This window comes from Cryptomeria japonica, chromosome 10 (assembly GCF_030272615.1).
Source record: "Cryptomeria japonica chromosome 10, Sugi_1.0, whole genome shotgun sequence".
Taxonomy (NCBI): Eukaryota; Viridiplantae; Streptophyta; class Pinopsida; order Cupressales; family Cupressaceae; genus Cryptomeria; species Cryptomeria japonica.
In genome coordinates this window covers 86436422-86450872 of record NC_081414.1, presented here as the reverse complement: position 1 = coordinate 86450872, position 14451 = coordinate 86436422, and the positions used below count along the sequence as shown (strand labels likewise).

Here is a 14451-nt window from a genome sequence, read left to right as displayed (position 1 = left end):
GTAGAACTTGATCCAGAAAAGATAAACTTTGGTCTCACTGTATTGGCATCAACCACGCCATCATTAACTGTATTCTTGTTCTTGTTCCAAAATTTTGGTTTGTCCTTTCCTTTAAAGTCATCTTTGTTTTCTTTATATATCTTGATAACTCCTTGTTCAATTAAGACCTTTTCTGTTGCTAGGCCTTTTTCAATAACATCCTTGAATGTAGACAAACAAGCTTTTCTGAGATCATAGCCAATAGCCTTGTTAACATTTTGTGTGAACATTTCCACCATTTGTTTCTGCGGGATTTCACAAGAGCATCTGCTAGCTAAGTTTCTCCATCTTTGTAAAAATGTTGCAAAAGATTCTCCTTCCTTTTGTTTAGTATTGCACAAGGTAGTAACTGAGACATCTGTTTCTATGTTGTAGGAGAAATGCTGAATGAATGCCTCTGCCAAGTCACCCCATGACTTAATACCGGGAGGTAATTGAGAAAACCATTCCATAGCTTGATCGCCTAAGCTTTGTGGAAACAAACTCATCACGTATGTTTCTTCTGTCGCTACCTCAATGCACGCTGTGAAGAATTGTCTTATGTGTGCCTTGGGGTCTCCTCTCCCTCTATATTTGTCAAATTTTAGCGTCACAAAGTGTGCAGGAAATGGGGGCATTGGAATGCTCTTATCAAAGGGATAAGGACATATATCTCTCATAGTGTATGTTGGTTTTGATGTACTCATGTCCTCCATCTTCTTTTGTAGATCTCTAATTTGTTGTTCCAAATTATTCTTAGGAGGAGATTGATTTCTTGTAGCATACCCCATGTTTGAAACACCCATTTGAGGAGGAGCTTGTTGCATGTATGGATGATACTGATCGTAGACATGTCCATATGGAGGTCTATATTGTTGCGGCATATATGGAGCACTTGGCATAACTTCATGTTGAGGGACCCCATATCTATTTTGTGCATATATACCATACTCAATAGGCATTTCATTTTCCATTGTGTTGCCCCCAATTTTGACATGAGGTCTCCTTGTGTCAAAATTTTGAGGATGTCTTTGAGTATCCACTTGTTTTGATTGATCCATACCTTGAGCATGTAATTGTGCATATTTGTCTGCATAAGGCCTCCATGATGGTCTTTGAGTGTAAGTATCATACGTTTGAGCTTGTGTATGTGGGATTGCTGGTTTTTGAAGCAAAACTGATGGTGACTCAGGCATCATATTATTCGGTCCTCTATTTCCTCCACTATTTGGTCTCCTTTGATCCATGTTGGGTTGAGTTTGTTGTGAGGGTCGACTTTCCATAAGTTGAGATAAGTCAAAATCATGCGGTATTTTAGCTCCACTTTGTGCCATCATGTGTAAGAAGTATTGTCTATCCCTCTTCATTATCTCTTCAACCAATCTATTGAAATGAGGATTCATTATGGATTCTTCTATATCTGCTGATTGTATTGAAAAGTTGTCCACATTGTCATTGTGTGTAGCATTTTTGTTTGCAGTGTCTGCGTTTTCCACATTTGGAATGTGTCTATAAACATCCATGTCAGGCAATGTAGTCTGCTCAGGATTAAAAAATAAATCGTTATCATACTCATAAGAACTCATGTTTGCGGACTCTTGAGCTTCTTTAGCTTTTCTCCTAGATTTTTGAAGATGGGTTTCAACCATGAACTAGGTGTTGACCAAGATGTGAGAGACTAGATGAAAATGGAAAGAGTATGGAAGACCAAGAGTTGTATGGAGTGTAAATGAATCTGAGGTGTACTTGCAATGTCCAAAGTGTAAGACCAAGTATGTATGTAGTAGAGTAGGTGTGACTTCCAAAGAGAGGATAGTTTCTCTTGATGAGGTAAGTTGACCTTGACTCTAAGTAAGACCAAATGAGACCCAAAGGTAAGAAACCTTGATGAGGGACCACTTAGCAAAGTGTAGTTGTATGTAGTGTGTTGAAAGAGTATAGTGAGGACAAGCAAGTGACCTTTTTGACTCAAGTTTTTAGACCAGTATGAATGTAAAATGAGATGTAAAGCAATGATGGACTGTATGAGACCTTAGGACAGGTTGAATGCTAGATGAAACCTGAAGAGACAACCTAGGAAGCTCAAGTATTCTGAAACTGATTTTCTTTGTCTGCTGGACTGTTAAAGTTTTCAATTCCTGACGCAGACGCCTCTGTATGCTTTACAGACGCGATTCCCAGACACAGACGCTTCTCTGTTGGACACAAACGCTGATAAAAACACAGACGCTATTCTGCCCTTCACAGACGCGCTTAGATTACGCAGACGCGGTTAAAACAGACACAGACGCGTTTCTGTAAACTTCGTGCAATTTTTCCAATCTGTGAAGTTGTTTTGTTGTGACCAAATCTGACTGTTTGACTATTTTTCGTGACAAGAGGACACAATGTTGATGACTCAATGTTTGCAAACTGTCTAGACTCCAAAAGTGTGTTGTTTGATGTAAAAAATTTTGCATACACTTGAAGACACAAAAGACACAATGTTTTGTTGTTTAGTCTTGAATGTTTGAATGTTTAGCATAAGACAAGCACAAATCTTAGGGCTGGCCAAGAAAATAGTTGTTGATCCCACATAGGGTTTTACCCCCGAGGCTACGCTATTCAGAGCGGATACTTAGATGCTTGACCTCACTGGCTCCACCCTCGGCACTCACTTCTCGGGTCAGCCAAGCATCAGTCCCCATGAAAACTCCCCATGGCGAACTTTGTATCTCTACTAAGAACCGTATGTGTGTGGGCCGCTACCAGAGGTCCGACCTCCTGCCTCAACAACTAGAAGGATTTGGGCTTCTAAAACAAAAAAGTGCTAGTAAGGGCATCCGCTCATGTGGCCATACATGCGGCACTTTCATCTCTGTAAATACAGAAGGCTCCCAGCCGGTAGGGGTTACGCCCTACAAATGATCAAATAAATTTGATCAAACGGGTTTATGGGGAGACATAGTGTCGGTATGAACTAATCAGCACACGTTATTCATAGTTTTCACCATGAATACATTTGATTATAGTGGTTTGGATGAGGTGGGTTTTCCTCGCTACCACTTGGGTCGTTCTCTTCTCACTAGTAGTCCTAATGACCACACGGGAAGACAGGCCCTCTAAAGATTAAACAAAAAGAGCCTATTGCTCAAGACACAAAAGACAATGATTCAATTTTAGTGCACCAATGGAAGTGTTTGCTAATCTATGAAAACAAGGCACACAACAAAATTACAAAACCCTAGCAAAGGCCCTACAACAAAATTGTTAGTAGTTTGGGTTGTTTCAAATGATAACCCCTTCCTGCAAGAACACAAGTTAGGTAAATTTTAGAAAACCCAAAAGACTTTGTGAAAAAGGGGCCTTCAACAAAAACGTTTTTGCCTCCAAAGCAAGCTGCACAAACTTAGTTAGCTAGATCTGCAAGGGTTAGCCGAAAATAAACCAAATCTGAAACCCTAAGTATAAAATCCGAAAACCCGAATAAAAAAAAAAAAAAAAAATTTGAAAATTGCAAAACAGAAAGCACAGACGCAGTTATACCAGACACAAACGTGTCTGTATGACACAGACGCGGTTCTGTGATGCACAGACGCGCTCACAGAACGCAGACGTTTTTTCCGAACACAGACGCGGGCAGATTCGACACAGACGCGTTTTCAATTCACAGACGCGGCTCCAAAAACCTGCAAAATAAATTTTGACAAAAACACAGATGCGATTCACGATATTGCAGACACTTCTGAAACACAAAAATGCGATCCGAACGCTCGCAGACGCGGAAAAACCTAAAATGTCGTCGAAAATTGTCCGATCTGCAACTTCAAAAATGCAAAATCTGCAACAAAAATGTTAAATGCAAAGGGACAAGAGTCCCACTGGGCGTGCCAAAATGTATATGGTGAAAATGGATAACAATAATAACAATATTGAAAGGCTAAATGAATCCAACCACTAAACCCTAGCCTAACAATGAACAAAGATCCACCATAACATATGAAGATTACCTAAGACAATGCAAATAACTCAAAATCACAAAGATTATACCATCACATGTCCAATAGAGTTTTGATCTCCATTCTTCCTATCTCCATTGGTCTTGCTTGATATATTTGCTCTCAGATTTTTATATGCACAAGAGCTCAACAAAGAACGGAATGTGGTTGCAAGTAGGATCGTAGTGTAGCCAAGTACTCCAAAATCAGTCATTAGTCATTAGGGTTTGACAATGAAGGAGGCATCTTCTTAAATAGAAGACACAATATGAAATGGAGGGTTAAGATTAAGAGGTGTAAAAAGAGAGGTCGGCTAGGATTAGAGGGTAGGTAAAAGAAATACCAAAATAATGAAAGGGGTAGGTAGTGTAGGAATTAAGAGATGAATGACATGTGTCATAGCTAGAAAAAGCTAATGAATTAATTAAATAAATAAAGATTTATTTAATTAATAGAAGAAGTAGGATAATTAAATAAATAAGATATTTATTTAATTTGGGAAAATGATCATTTAAATAAATAAATGTATTTATTTAAATGAGAAATAAGGCTAGAAGAGGATAAATGAATTAATTAAATAAATAAAGATTTATTTAATTAATAGAAGAATTAAGCTTAGATAATTAAATAAATAAAATATTTATTTAATTAGACATGACAATTTTAGGTGTCTACAGGTAGCATAAACCCTAAACCCTTAACATTTTAGGTTAAGCAATTCAGTCGGTTCAATCCTAATCGTTGAACATATTGCATTGATTACAATAGTCTTGAACAGATCTGATCAAGACGTTCTCCATCGTTCGTTCTTCACCGCTTCTAGGAGGCTGATAACCCATCACGTGTTCTCCACCGTTTACAGAGACTTCACACATTCCTGAGGTAGATAGGATCAATCTCCTTCATGCAAGATTCTTCACGCGCACAAGACTGACGTGGCACCATGATCTGATCTTCATTACAATGCTAACTCATCACGTGATGTCATCGGTTGAATCACATAGGCTTGGAACACTTCAACCGGAAACCCTGAAGCTAAGACTACCAATGGGTAGTCATACCACATTCCATATACCGGTTTACATTCCAACATACCGGTTCAATTTTTCACACATACTGGTTCACAACATCATACCGGTTCTCTTGCCAGTTTCTTACTTCAATATACCGGTTCACTCTTCAGCATATTGACATCAATGACAACATACAATATCATCGTGTCATTATACCAATTCATATGCCAACAATTACATGTAAGATTTTGAAAAAGACCAAATTAGAAAGTTCAACTAGAAGATTCTGAAAAACACCATATAAGATATTTGTAGTCAGTTTGATAACAACTTAAAGGAGGACAACTTGAATAAGATTTTTGAAGAGGCAAGGCTTTACAAAATAGATTCATAACAGAAGAACCAGCATGAAAAAGAACTGGACAATGAGTTAATTTGGTGTCTCTTGGTCCCCTAGACTACTAGGTCTTGTAGACATCATTAAAATTCCTTCCTTCCATTCTAACATTCATTCTAAAACCCTCTGTTAAAAAATGAAAAAAAAGACAAGGCTCATATTCCAAAGAAAAGTCTTAAGGAAATACTCAACGAATTTAGGGTGTTGTAAAAAATTGAGAGTGATTTGAATTTCCATTTAAGATTTTGAAAAACACCAAATGAGAAAGCTCAACTAGAAGATTTTGAAAAGCAACATATAAGATATTCATAGTTAGTTTGATAATGACTTAAAGGTGGACAATTTGAATGAAATTTTTGAAGAGGCAAGGCTTCATAAAATAGAAAGTTTCTTACTTAAAATTCATAATAGAAGAATCAACATGAAAAAGAACTCAACAATGAGTTAATTTGGCATCTCTTGGTCCCCTAGACTGTTAGGTCTTGTAGACATCATTAAAATTCCTTCATTCCATTCATTCATTCATTCTTAAACCCTCCATTAAAAAACAAAAAAAGACAAGGTTCATGTACCCCAAAGAAAATTCTAAAGGAAACACTCAATGAAGTGAAAGCGTTTTTGTAAAAAATTGAGTGTGAATTTCCATGTAAGATTTTGAAAAACACCAAATTAGAAAGCTCAACTAGAATATTTTGAAAAACACCATATAAGATATTTGTAGTCAATTTGATAACAACTTAAAGGTGGACAACTTGAATGAGCTTTTTGAAGAAGCAAGACTTCACAAAATAGCAAGTTTCTTACTCAAGATTCATAATACAATACCCAACATGAAAAAGAAATCGATAATGACTTAATTTGGTGTCTCTTGGTCCCGTAAGTTGCTAGGTCTCATAGATGCCATTAAAATTTCTTCCTTCCATGCATTCATTCATTCTAAAATCCTCCATCCATTAAAAAACAAAAAAAGACAAGTTTCATATCCCAAAAAAATGTCTCAAGGAAACACTCAACAAAGTTATCTAGTGTTGTAAAAAATTGAGAGTGAATTGAATTTCCATGTAATATTTTGAAGAATACCAAATTAGAAAGATAAACTAGAAGATTTTGAAAAACACCATAGAAGATATTCATAATCGGTTTGATAATGATTTAAGGGGACAATTTGAATGAGCTTTTTGAAGAGGCAAGGCTTCACAAAATAGCAAGTTTCTTACTTAAGATTCATAACAGAAGAACGAACATGGAAAAGAACTCAACAATGAATTAATTTGGTGTTAGTTATGAAGAGCTTTGATGATGATATTTTCTAAATGGCAAAGTTTGGAGATAGTATTCGAAGTCAGGTGTGTTTGCCATTATCTTGGTCGCTTGACACAATGGTTCAAAGACAAATTCATGATCAAGAGATCTTGTTTCTTTTAACTCAATTGTTTCTTTTTTTGCTAGAAGATTGTGAGTCTCTTGGTAGCTTTTTTGTATCTTTCCCTTAGACAGTGTGTTTTAGTGCTACAAGTCATTTGTATCTTACCTTAAGGTTGTGCACCTTAGTTTTGCAAGTCCTCTTAGGAATGTAGTGGGTTCTAAAGGCAATATTGTAATAAATTATATTCATATTGTGAATCTGATTCTCACTGTGGTTTTTCCCTGCTTGGGTTTTCCATGTAAATTTGGTATTCATGTGTATGTTGTGCTTTGTGCTTTCATGGTTTATCACTGTTTATGATTATATGGTTGTGGTTTAAGGTTTGAAGATTAGAAATTAAGTAATTTGAGGTCTGAACCGATTCACCCCCTCTCTCAATAGTATGTTGTGTTCAACACCCATATCATACCCATGCCCATGCCCATAACCCATACACATATACATACCCTAATATTGTTTACGAATGTGTAAATAGTATCCATTTCAATAATTATGAATGTATAAATACTAGTCATTTCAATATTGGTTATTTTGATTTCATCTAACCTTTAAGAACTTTAGAATAAAGTTAATTTTATCATTGTTCATTTATTTCTCATTTGTTTCTTGACCCTTCCATGCTCTACATAAAAATACCACTCTAGAGTTGTTGGAGACAACCATTCCGACAATCAATTGGTTATCTTTTTTATATAATTTTTTCTACACCATGGAAGAATTATCAATTGTTGATTTTTCAAGTGAAAGAAATCAACCATACAACCCTTCTTGACAAATGATTTAACAAAAGAAATGTATTACATAATTTTCCTCAAAGAAGAAAATCATGTACTTAATCTCATGAATGAATAAAAAATTGCTAAATTTCACACTATAAAATATAATAAAGTTGAAGTTGCGAATCTTGTTTCAGAAGTTTTGCATTAAATTCCCACAAATGAATAAGAAAAGCGACAATTCAAGCGAGAAAATAAAAGACAACTATTTTTTTAATTTTTGAATAATTTGAAAAATAATGAATAATTAGGAAACAATGAAAATGATTATTAGATTAACAAGAAAGAGAAGATGCATATGTTGAGAATAATGATATATGTATTTGATATCGTACCATTTTCCTTTTCAATGACTTCCTTGAATTGCATAACACGTTGTTTCCTGTAGTACTCTATTGTGCACCATAGGGAAACAACTACGGCTGTTCATTTCTCTACACTATTCTTTAGACTCCTTTTCTTTAGTAATATGTGTTTTGGTTGTGGAATGTATTTTGATAATGAAATGGATGTATTAGAAGGATTCAACGGTCCTACAATATATGCACAGGTCAACAACTCGTTACCACATTCTATTATCTAGTTTGAGAGGCTATAAGACTTCATTTCAAATCATGGTTGCCAAAGACCCATAACTTCCCTACTTTCCTTTGTAGATCATAATATGAATTCAATTATATTAATTACATATTTCTAATATAGAGATTTTATTTAACCATCATATTATAGTGAATCTAGGATTGAAAGAAGAGTAGAAAAACAATCCATGACTGTCAAAAAATCGTAACCCTAGTCTTAGTGCTCATTCAAAAAAAAAGTTAGGGTTTAAATCTCTGAGTCTAAAAATCGTAATCCTAGCCTTAGCGCTCGTTCATAAATCATATCCCCGACCATTAATTAATAGAAAAACATCTTAAGCCATACAATGAATGGGACAAGTAACAACAAAAAGAAATAATGTAGGTACCAAGACAAAGACATGTAAGATTAATTTTTTTTATAAAAACATTGGCATTGACAAATGGTTTACAACTCTGTAAGGTCTTTATAGACCTTACTTGCTTGAAATTTTGCAAACCCTTAAATGTTTTGTGTCGACAAACACATTTGTGAAGGTCACCGACTATGTGGAATGGGGAAGAGAAGGTAAAACCCATAAAATAAAAAATGCAAACAAAATTAAAAAAAAGAAACAAAACAATGAAATGATAAATCTACATTTATAATCCTTACATGATGCCATGACCGTCTGTCCTACTAGTAGTGTCTTCCCTCTTGGTTGTGGCAATGTCTACCCAGCACCCAAAATATCATTAATCAAGTTTAATAATTAGTTGAAAAAGAAAAATTTGTTATGTTTTATTTTTAATGATTTAAAAAACACAGTCAAATGATAAGTTTGGGTGTTGCATAGACAATGGCCTTGGTTGTCACGTCCCCCCCTTTTATGGTCGACAGAGTGACTTCAAAGGAACCCTGTGGCAACAGAGGAAGGATGCATTTTTGTGGGGAGGAGACAATGTGAGCCATGTGGAATGAATAGCTTAGAAATATTTAGGGTTAGAATATAAATTAGATAAAAATAAGTAAGTTTTTATTAATTTATAGATTTTAATAATTTAGTCATAAAAAATAATTTGTTTCAATATTAGATAATTAAAAATAATAAATATAGATTAAATTTATTTCATTATTAGCTGTGAAATGTTTTTTTTGGGTGACAATATGTTCAAGTAATAGTGCAAGTGTGACCAAATATTAGGTGACATGTCAAATGACTATGATGGATAAGAGGTTAGAAAATTGGCATTTTGGACACTTTTTACAACTATGTTTAATAAAGTTATAAAAAAATATGATGATTGCCCAAAACCTTAGTTGTAAGTAGTTAACTAGCCATAGAAGATGCTATAAAAAAAATTATATGTTTTCATCATTGTTATGTCGATTTTTGTGAGGCACGAAATTAGGGTGTTGTTGTAAAAAATTAAGAGTGATTTGAATTTCCATGTAAGATTTTGAAAAACACCATATAAGTTATTCATAGTCAGTTTGATAATGACTTAAAGGTGGACAATTTGAATGAGCTTTTTGAAGAGACAAGGCTTCAAAAAATAGTGAGTTTCTTACTATTTTTAATTATGTTTAGTTTTCTTTCCACGTTCTTTGAAATTATATTTAGTTTTAAATCCCAAATGTTTTATAATCCTTGTTGACTTGACCAATAAAATCTTAAGTCGTTCTTTCCTTGGCTGATTATTTATTTGGAACGCCATTTATCGAATAGGAAAACTTGTTTTCTTATGTTTACAGAGCACCAATTTTCTGTGCAATTTGAAAGTAAAATAATATTTATGCAAAGACTTTTAAAAAATTATAACCAGAAATAGCAAATCTCAACATAATGTGAACTGAGCGACTTTATACCTGGTAGGTGGAAAAATGGAGCCGGAAAAATCTCGCCCACAAAAAATTGTTTTCTTATGTTTACAGAGCACCAATTTTCTGTGCACGTTCTTTGAAACTTGACTGGAATTTTCCACTCATTAAGAACCCTACCAAATCGAATACTTTTGTGTCCCTATATAATAAACAACAAAACCCAGAGGAAAAGACACAGGAGCCCCAAACAAGAGCAAATCAATAATGGATTTTTCAAATTCGTTCAGCAGCCTCATTTGCTATTCTGTAATAGCCACAATCTCCATTGCTGTTCTATACATGCTCAGCAAGCCACGTGGACAGCGGCTGCCACCTGGACCGCGGCCCTGGCCGGTGATTGGCAACATCCACCAGCTGGGCAAGAGTCCCAACGAGTCCCTCTTCCAGCTGGCGAAGATCCACGGCCCCCTCATAACCCTCCACCTCGGATGGCGGACAACTGTCATCGCCTCCTCGCCCGCCATGGCCAGAGAGGTTCTCAAAACGCAAGACCCGTCCCTGTCAGCACGCACAGTAATCGAGGCCACCAAGTGTCTGTCGTACAGCGACCACTCGCTCGTGTGGAGCGACTGCGTGCCACGTTGGCGCACTCTCCGCCGCATCTGCACCGCCGAGCTCTTCACCGCCAAGCGTCTCGAAGCCCTCCACCACCTGCGACGGGTCCAGGTCAGCAGCATGATGAGGGCCATTTATAAGTCCACGTCAGCTCCTGTGGATATCGGGCACGCTGCCTTCCTTACCAGCCTCAATTTAGTGGGCAACATGATATTTTCCAAGGACATGTTCGAGTGGGATAAGCCTGAGAAATCTAAAGAATTTAAGGAAGCGCTCTCTGAGATGCTCGTCGTTGGGGGCACGCCTAATTTGGCTGACTATTTTCCTTTCCTTAGGCCTTTCGATCCGCAGGGCATAAGGAAGGAGCTCACTAAGGTTTTCGGGATTATGTTTGCAGTCTTCGATCGCTATATCGAGGAGCGCCTACAGAGCGGGAGAAGATGCGAGGATACAGAAAAGGATTTTCTCGATATTCTGCTGGACAGTAACACCGAGAGCGGGAACAAATTCACCAAATTCGAGCTCACTTGCTTCTTTTATGTAAGTGTTCAAGTCGCCTTGGGTTTTTGGATTCAACTGTCTGTGTTTATCTTTTTGAATCAACGTTTGGATCACATTCAATGATCTATCATCAGAATACATGGATCATATTCCATGATCTGTCATCAGGATACAGAGCAGAAAGTATCCTGAAGATGGATAATAGAATGTGTTCCGAAGCATTGATTCAAAAAGATAAACACAGTTGAATCCAGAAGCATTCAAGCATATTATCATGGACTATGGAAACTTAATGTCTTTGATCCTTTAATATGGTCATAGTTTTAAGTATTAAAGGCTAAATTTTAAATAGTCTTCTTTAATATGTTTGAAGGCTTCACTGTTTCTCTTTTTGAATCAACGTTTCAGATCACACTCCATTATCTATCATCAGGATAGTGAGCTAGAAAGTAGAAAGTATTCTAATGATGGATGGAATGTGATCAAATCATTAATTCAAAAAGATAAACGCAGTTGAATCCAGAAGCCTTCAAGCGTATTATCATGGACTGTAGAAAATCGATGTCTTTGATTCTTTAATATGATCACAGTTTTAAGTATTTTTCTTATTGATCAAAAAGTTTATGGAATTATTTAATGCATTGGTTTATCTACAAAATATTAATTTATCTAATAATTTTTACTTATTACAAACAGAAAAACTTTAAATAACTTTCTTTAATATGATCTAGCTTAAGTATTTGTTTTAGAAAGTGAGAATACTTTTTCTCACTTATCAAAAGTCTATGGAGTTATTCAATGGATTAGTTAACTAATACTAGTTTATTCAATAGCCTCCACTATTGGATTGGTTATCTACTAAATATTAATTTATCTGATAATTTTTACTTATTACAAACAAAAAAACTTTAAATAACTTTCTTGAATATGACGTAGCTTAAGTATTTGTTTTAGAAAGTGAGAATACTTTTTCTTACTTATCAAAAGTTTATGGACTTGTTCTGAAAAAACTAGTTTATTCAATAGCCTCCACTCACCATTAATGGAGAAACTTTAAATACTTGATAAGGTTACAACTGGGGACCTAATTTCAATGCTCATAAAGATTCAAACACAATATTAAAGGTGTCTCAATGACAACACTTTGATGCTACAAAATTAAATAACTTAACACATAAAGACCATTATCTAAGGAAGGGGACAGACTTAATGCACAAACTTTTTAAATTTTTTTTCACAAAGAAGGCAATTAACTACCTTAAATCTCGTTATTTTTTTTTATCAAAATTATTAAATTTTAGTTTTCAAGTTTGTTTCTTTAATTTCATTATTGTGCTTCTAGATAAAGTTATAAGCCAAAAGTTTTTACTTTAAATTTATAGTATATTATAAAATTGAATATCAAGTTAATGTATAAGATTTTTTAAATAATTTATTAAGGTAAAGATTTAGGTTATCTTCAAATTTGAATCAATACAGTGTATATTTTTTTCTTTTTGAGTTTTAAGGTAAATATTTAGGTCATGGTTAAAACACACAAATTTTATTCTATTTATTGTATTGACCTTTACATTGGATCTTATGGCCAAAGATCTGGAGTACATTAGACCTTTACAAAGTATGCTTTCAAAAAATTTAAGTTTCTAGTTTTCATTTTGAGAATCTTTTAACAAGATTATTTTGATGTTTGTTATGTTTATAGGACATGTTCACAGCAGGAAGTGAAACAACTAGTGCCACAATTGAATGGGCTATGGCAGAACTCATACAAAATTCAAATGTAATGGAAACAGTGAAGGAAGAATTGGACAAGGTAGTGGGGAAAGAAAGAATGGTACAAGAAAGCGACATTGACAACCTTCCTTATCTCCATGCAGTGATTAAAGAAACCTTTCGTCTACACCCTGCTGCTCCCCTTCTTATCCACCATAGAGCCCATAGCTCTTGTGAAATAGATGGATATGTTATACCTAAGGATGCTCAAGTGTTTGTGAATGTTTGGGCCATTGGAAGAGACCCTAATGCATGGAAAGAACCAGAAAGGTTCTTTCCAGAGAGGTTTATGGAATCAATTGTGGAATATAAAGGGCAAAATTTTGAATTGCTTCCATTTGGATCAGGAAGGAGAATTTGCCCAGGGCTACCTTTGGCTCATAGAATAGTTCATGTAGTAGTGGCTACTCTTCTTCAATGTTATGATTGGCAGCTTCCCAATGGACAGAATCCAAAAAAGTTAGATATGAGCGGAAAGTTTGGACTCACACTACAAAAGGCAGAACATTTGGTAGCAATACCCACACCTCGTCTACCACATCATATCTATAACTAATTTCTACTTAGAAAGGGGGAAATGTTGTTGCTGGTTAGGAATTATGACCCTATTTATTTTATCCTAATTAGTTACTTTTATATTAAGCCTTGTTAATAAATGCATCAAGCATATATATTTTGTAATTTGTCCCATTTGCTAAGTTGGTTTATCTCAAATGCTTGGGGAGTAGTAGTTACTTTAGGTAGAATTATTATAAATAAAGAGTTTAATATTAGAATGGATCATCAATGAATTATATTGTATTGAACATTACTCCCCCCTTGAAGAGGAATGGAGTATTCTATAATATGATTTCATCAAATCAATATAATATCATTTCAATATTTATTTTCCATATTTTATGTTTTTGGTTAACTTATTGTAGAAAGGAACATTACACCTAGTATTGAAGCTCTTTCTAAAGTCATATTCTTTCCTTGCACCTTTTACAACTATCTATCATATGCTCTCACCTTACCCTCTTAGAATCTTGGTGATTAAAAAGTGGTTGTAGAAGTAAAAACACTATATTTTCTCCCCATAATACTCCTCTTTTTCTTGCTAATAGTTATTTTTGTTTTTAGGGTAGAAACTTTTTCAGTTTTAAAATACAAATAAATAGCTTGATATTAGAATGGATCATCCAAGAATTATATTGTATTCAATTCTAAATAATGGAGGTTGCCCCCTCAAAGAGGCATGCAATATTTTGTAGTGATTTCATTAAATCAATAATATCATTTCTATGCTTTTGTTGATCCTAAAATTTTTGTTAAGGTAATAGATCTTATGGGATGTTTAGTGGTTGGGGGACTTATTGTGATCCATTAAACGACCACCAGGATTTTAGAAGCCAAACCTTCATTCTTTCTTTTTAAGGAAAAGGGGCTAGAAGAAAAATAGGAAAATAATATCTATAACTAAGCCAATACACCAAAACATTTGCAATAACTCAAGTATCTCAAGTTTAGATGTTAAATACAAAATTTCCAATATACACACAAAATACTACTACCTCTTCATTGTTAGAAAGAG

General features: G+C 34.8%; 1 protein-coding gene across 1 annotated transcript; it reads left to right on the top strand.

Annotated features, from left to right (window-relative positions):
• The first annotated feature begins 10229 nt into the window (after nucleotides 1–10229).
• LOC131031497 (geraniol 8-hydroxylase) lies at nucleotides 10230–13768 on the top strand. The gene is made up of 2 exons (XM_057962622.2): nucleotides 10230–11144; nucleotides 12808–13768. Exons 1-2 carry the CDS (start codon nucleotides 10254–10256, stop codon nucleotides 13432–13434), a joined length of 1518 nt encoding a protein of 505 aa, XP_057818605.2. The 5' UTR covers nucleotides 10230–10253; the 3' UTR covers nucleotides 13435–13768.
• The last annotated feature ends 683 nt before the right edge of the window (nucleotides 13769–14451 follow it).

Coding starts and splice junctions, on each gene's coding strand:
- LOC131031497 (XM_057962622.2), top strand. CDS start 10,254: ATGGATTTTTCAAATTCGTTCAGCAGCCTCATTTGCTATTCTGTAATA. Junction 11,145..12,807: donor AGCTCACTTGCTTCTTTTAT/GTAAGTGTTCAA, acceptor TTATGTTTATAG/GACATGTTCACAGCAGGAAG.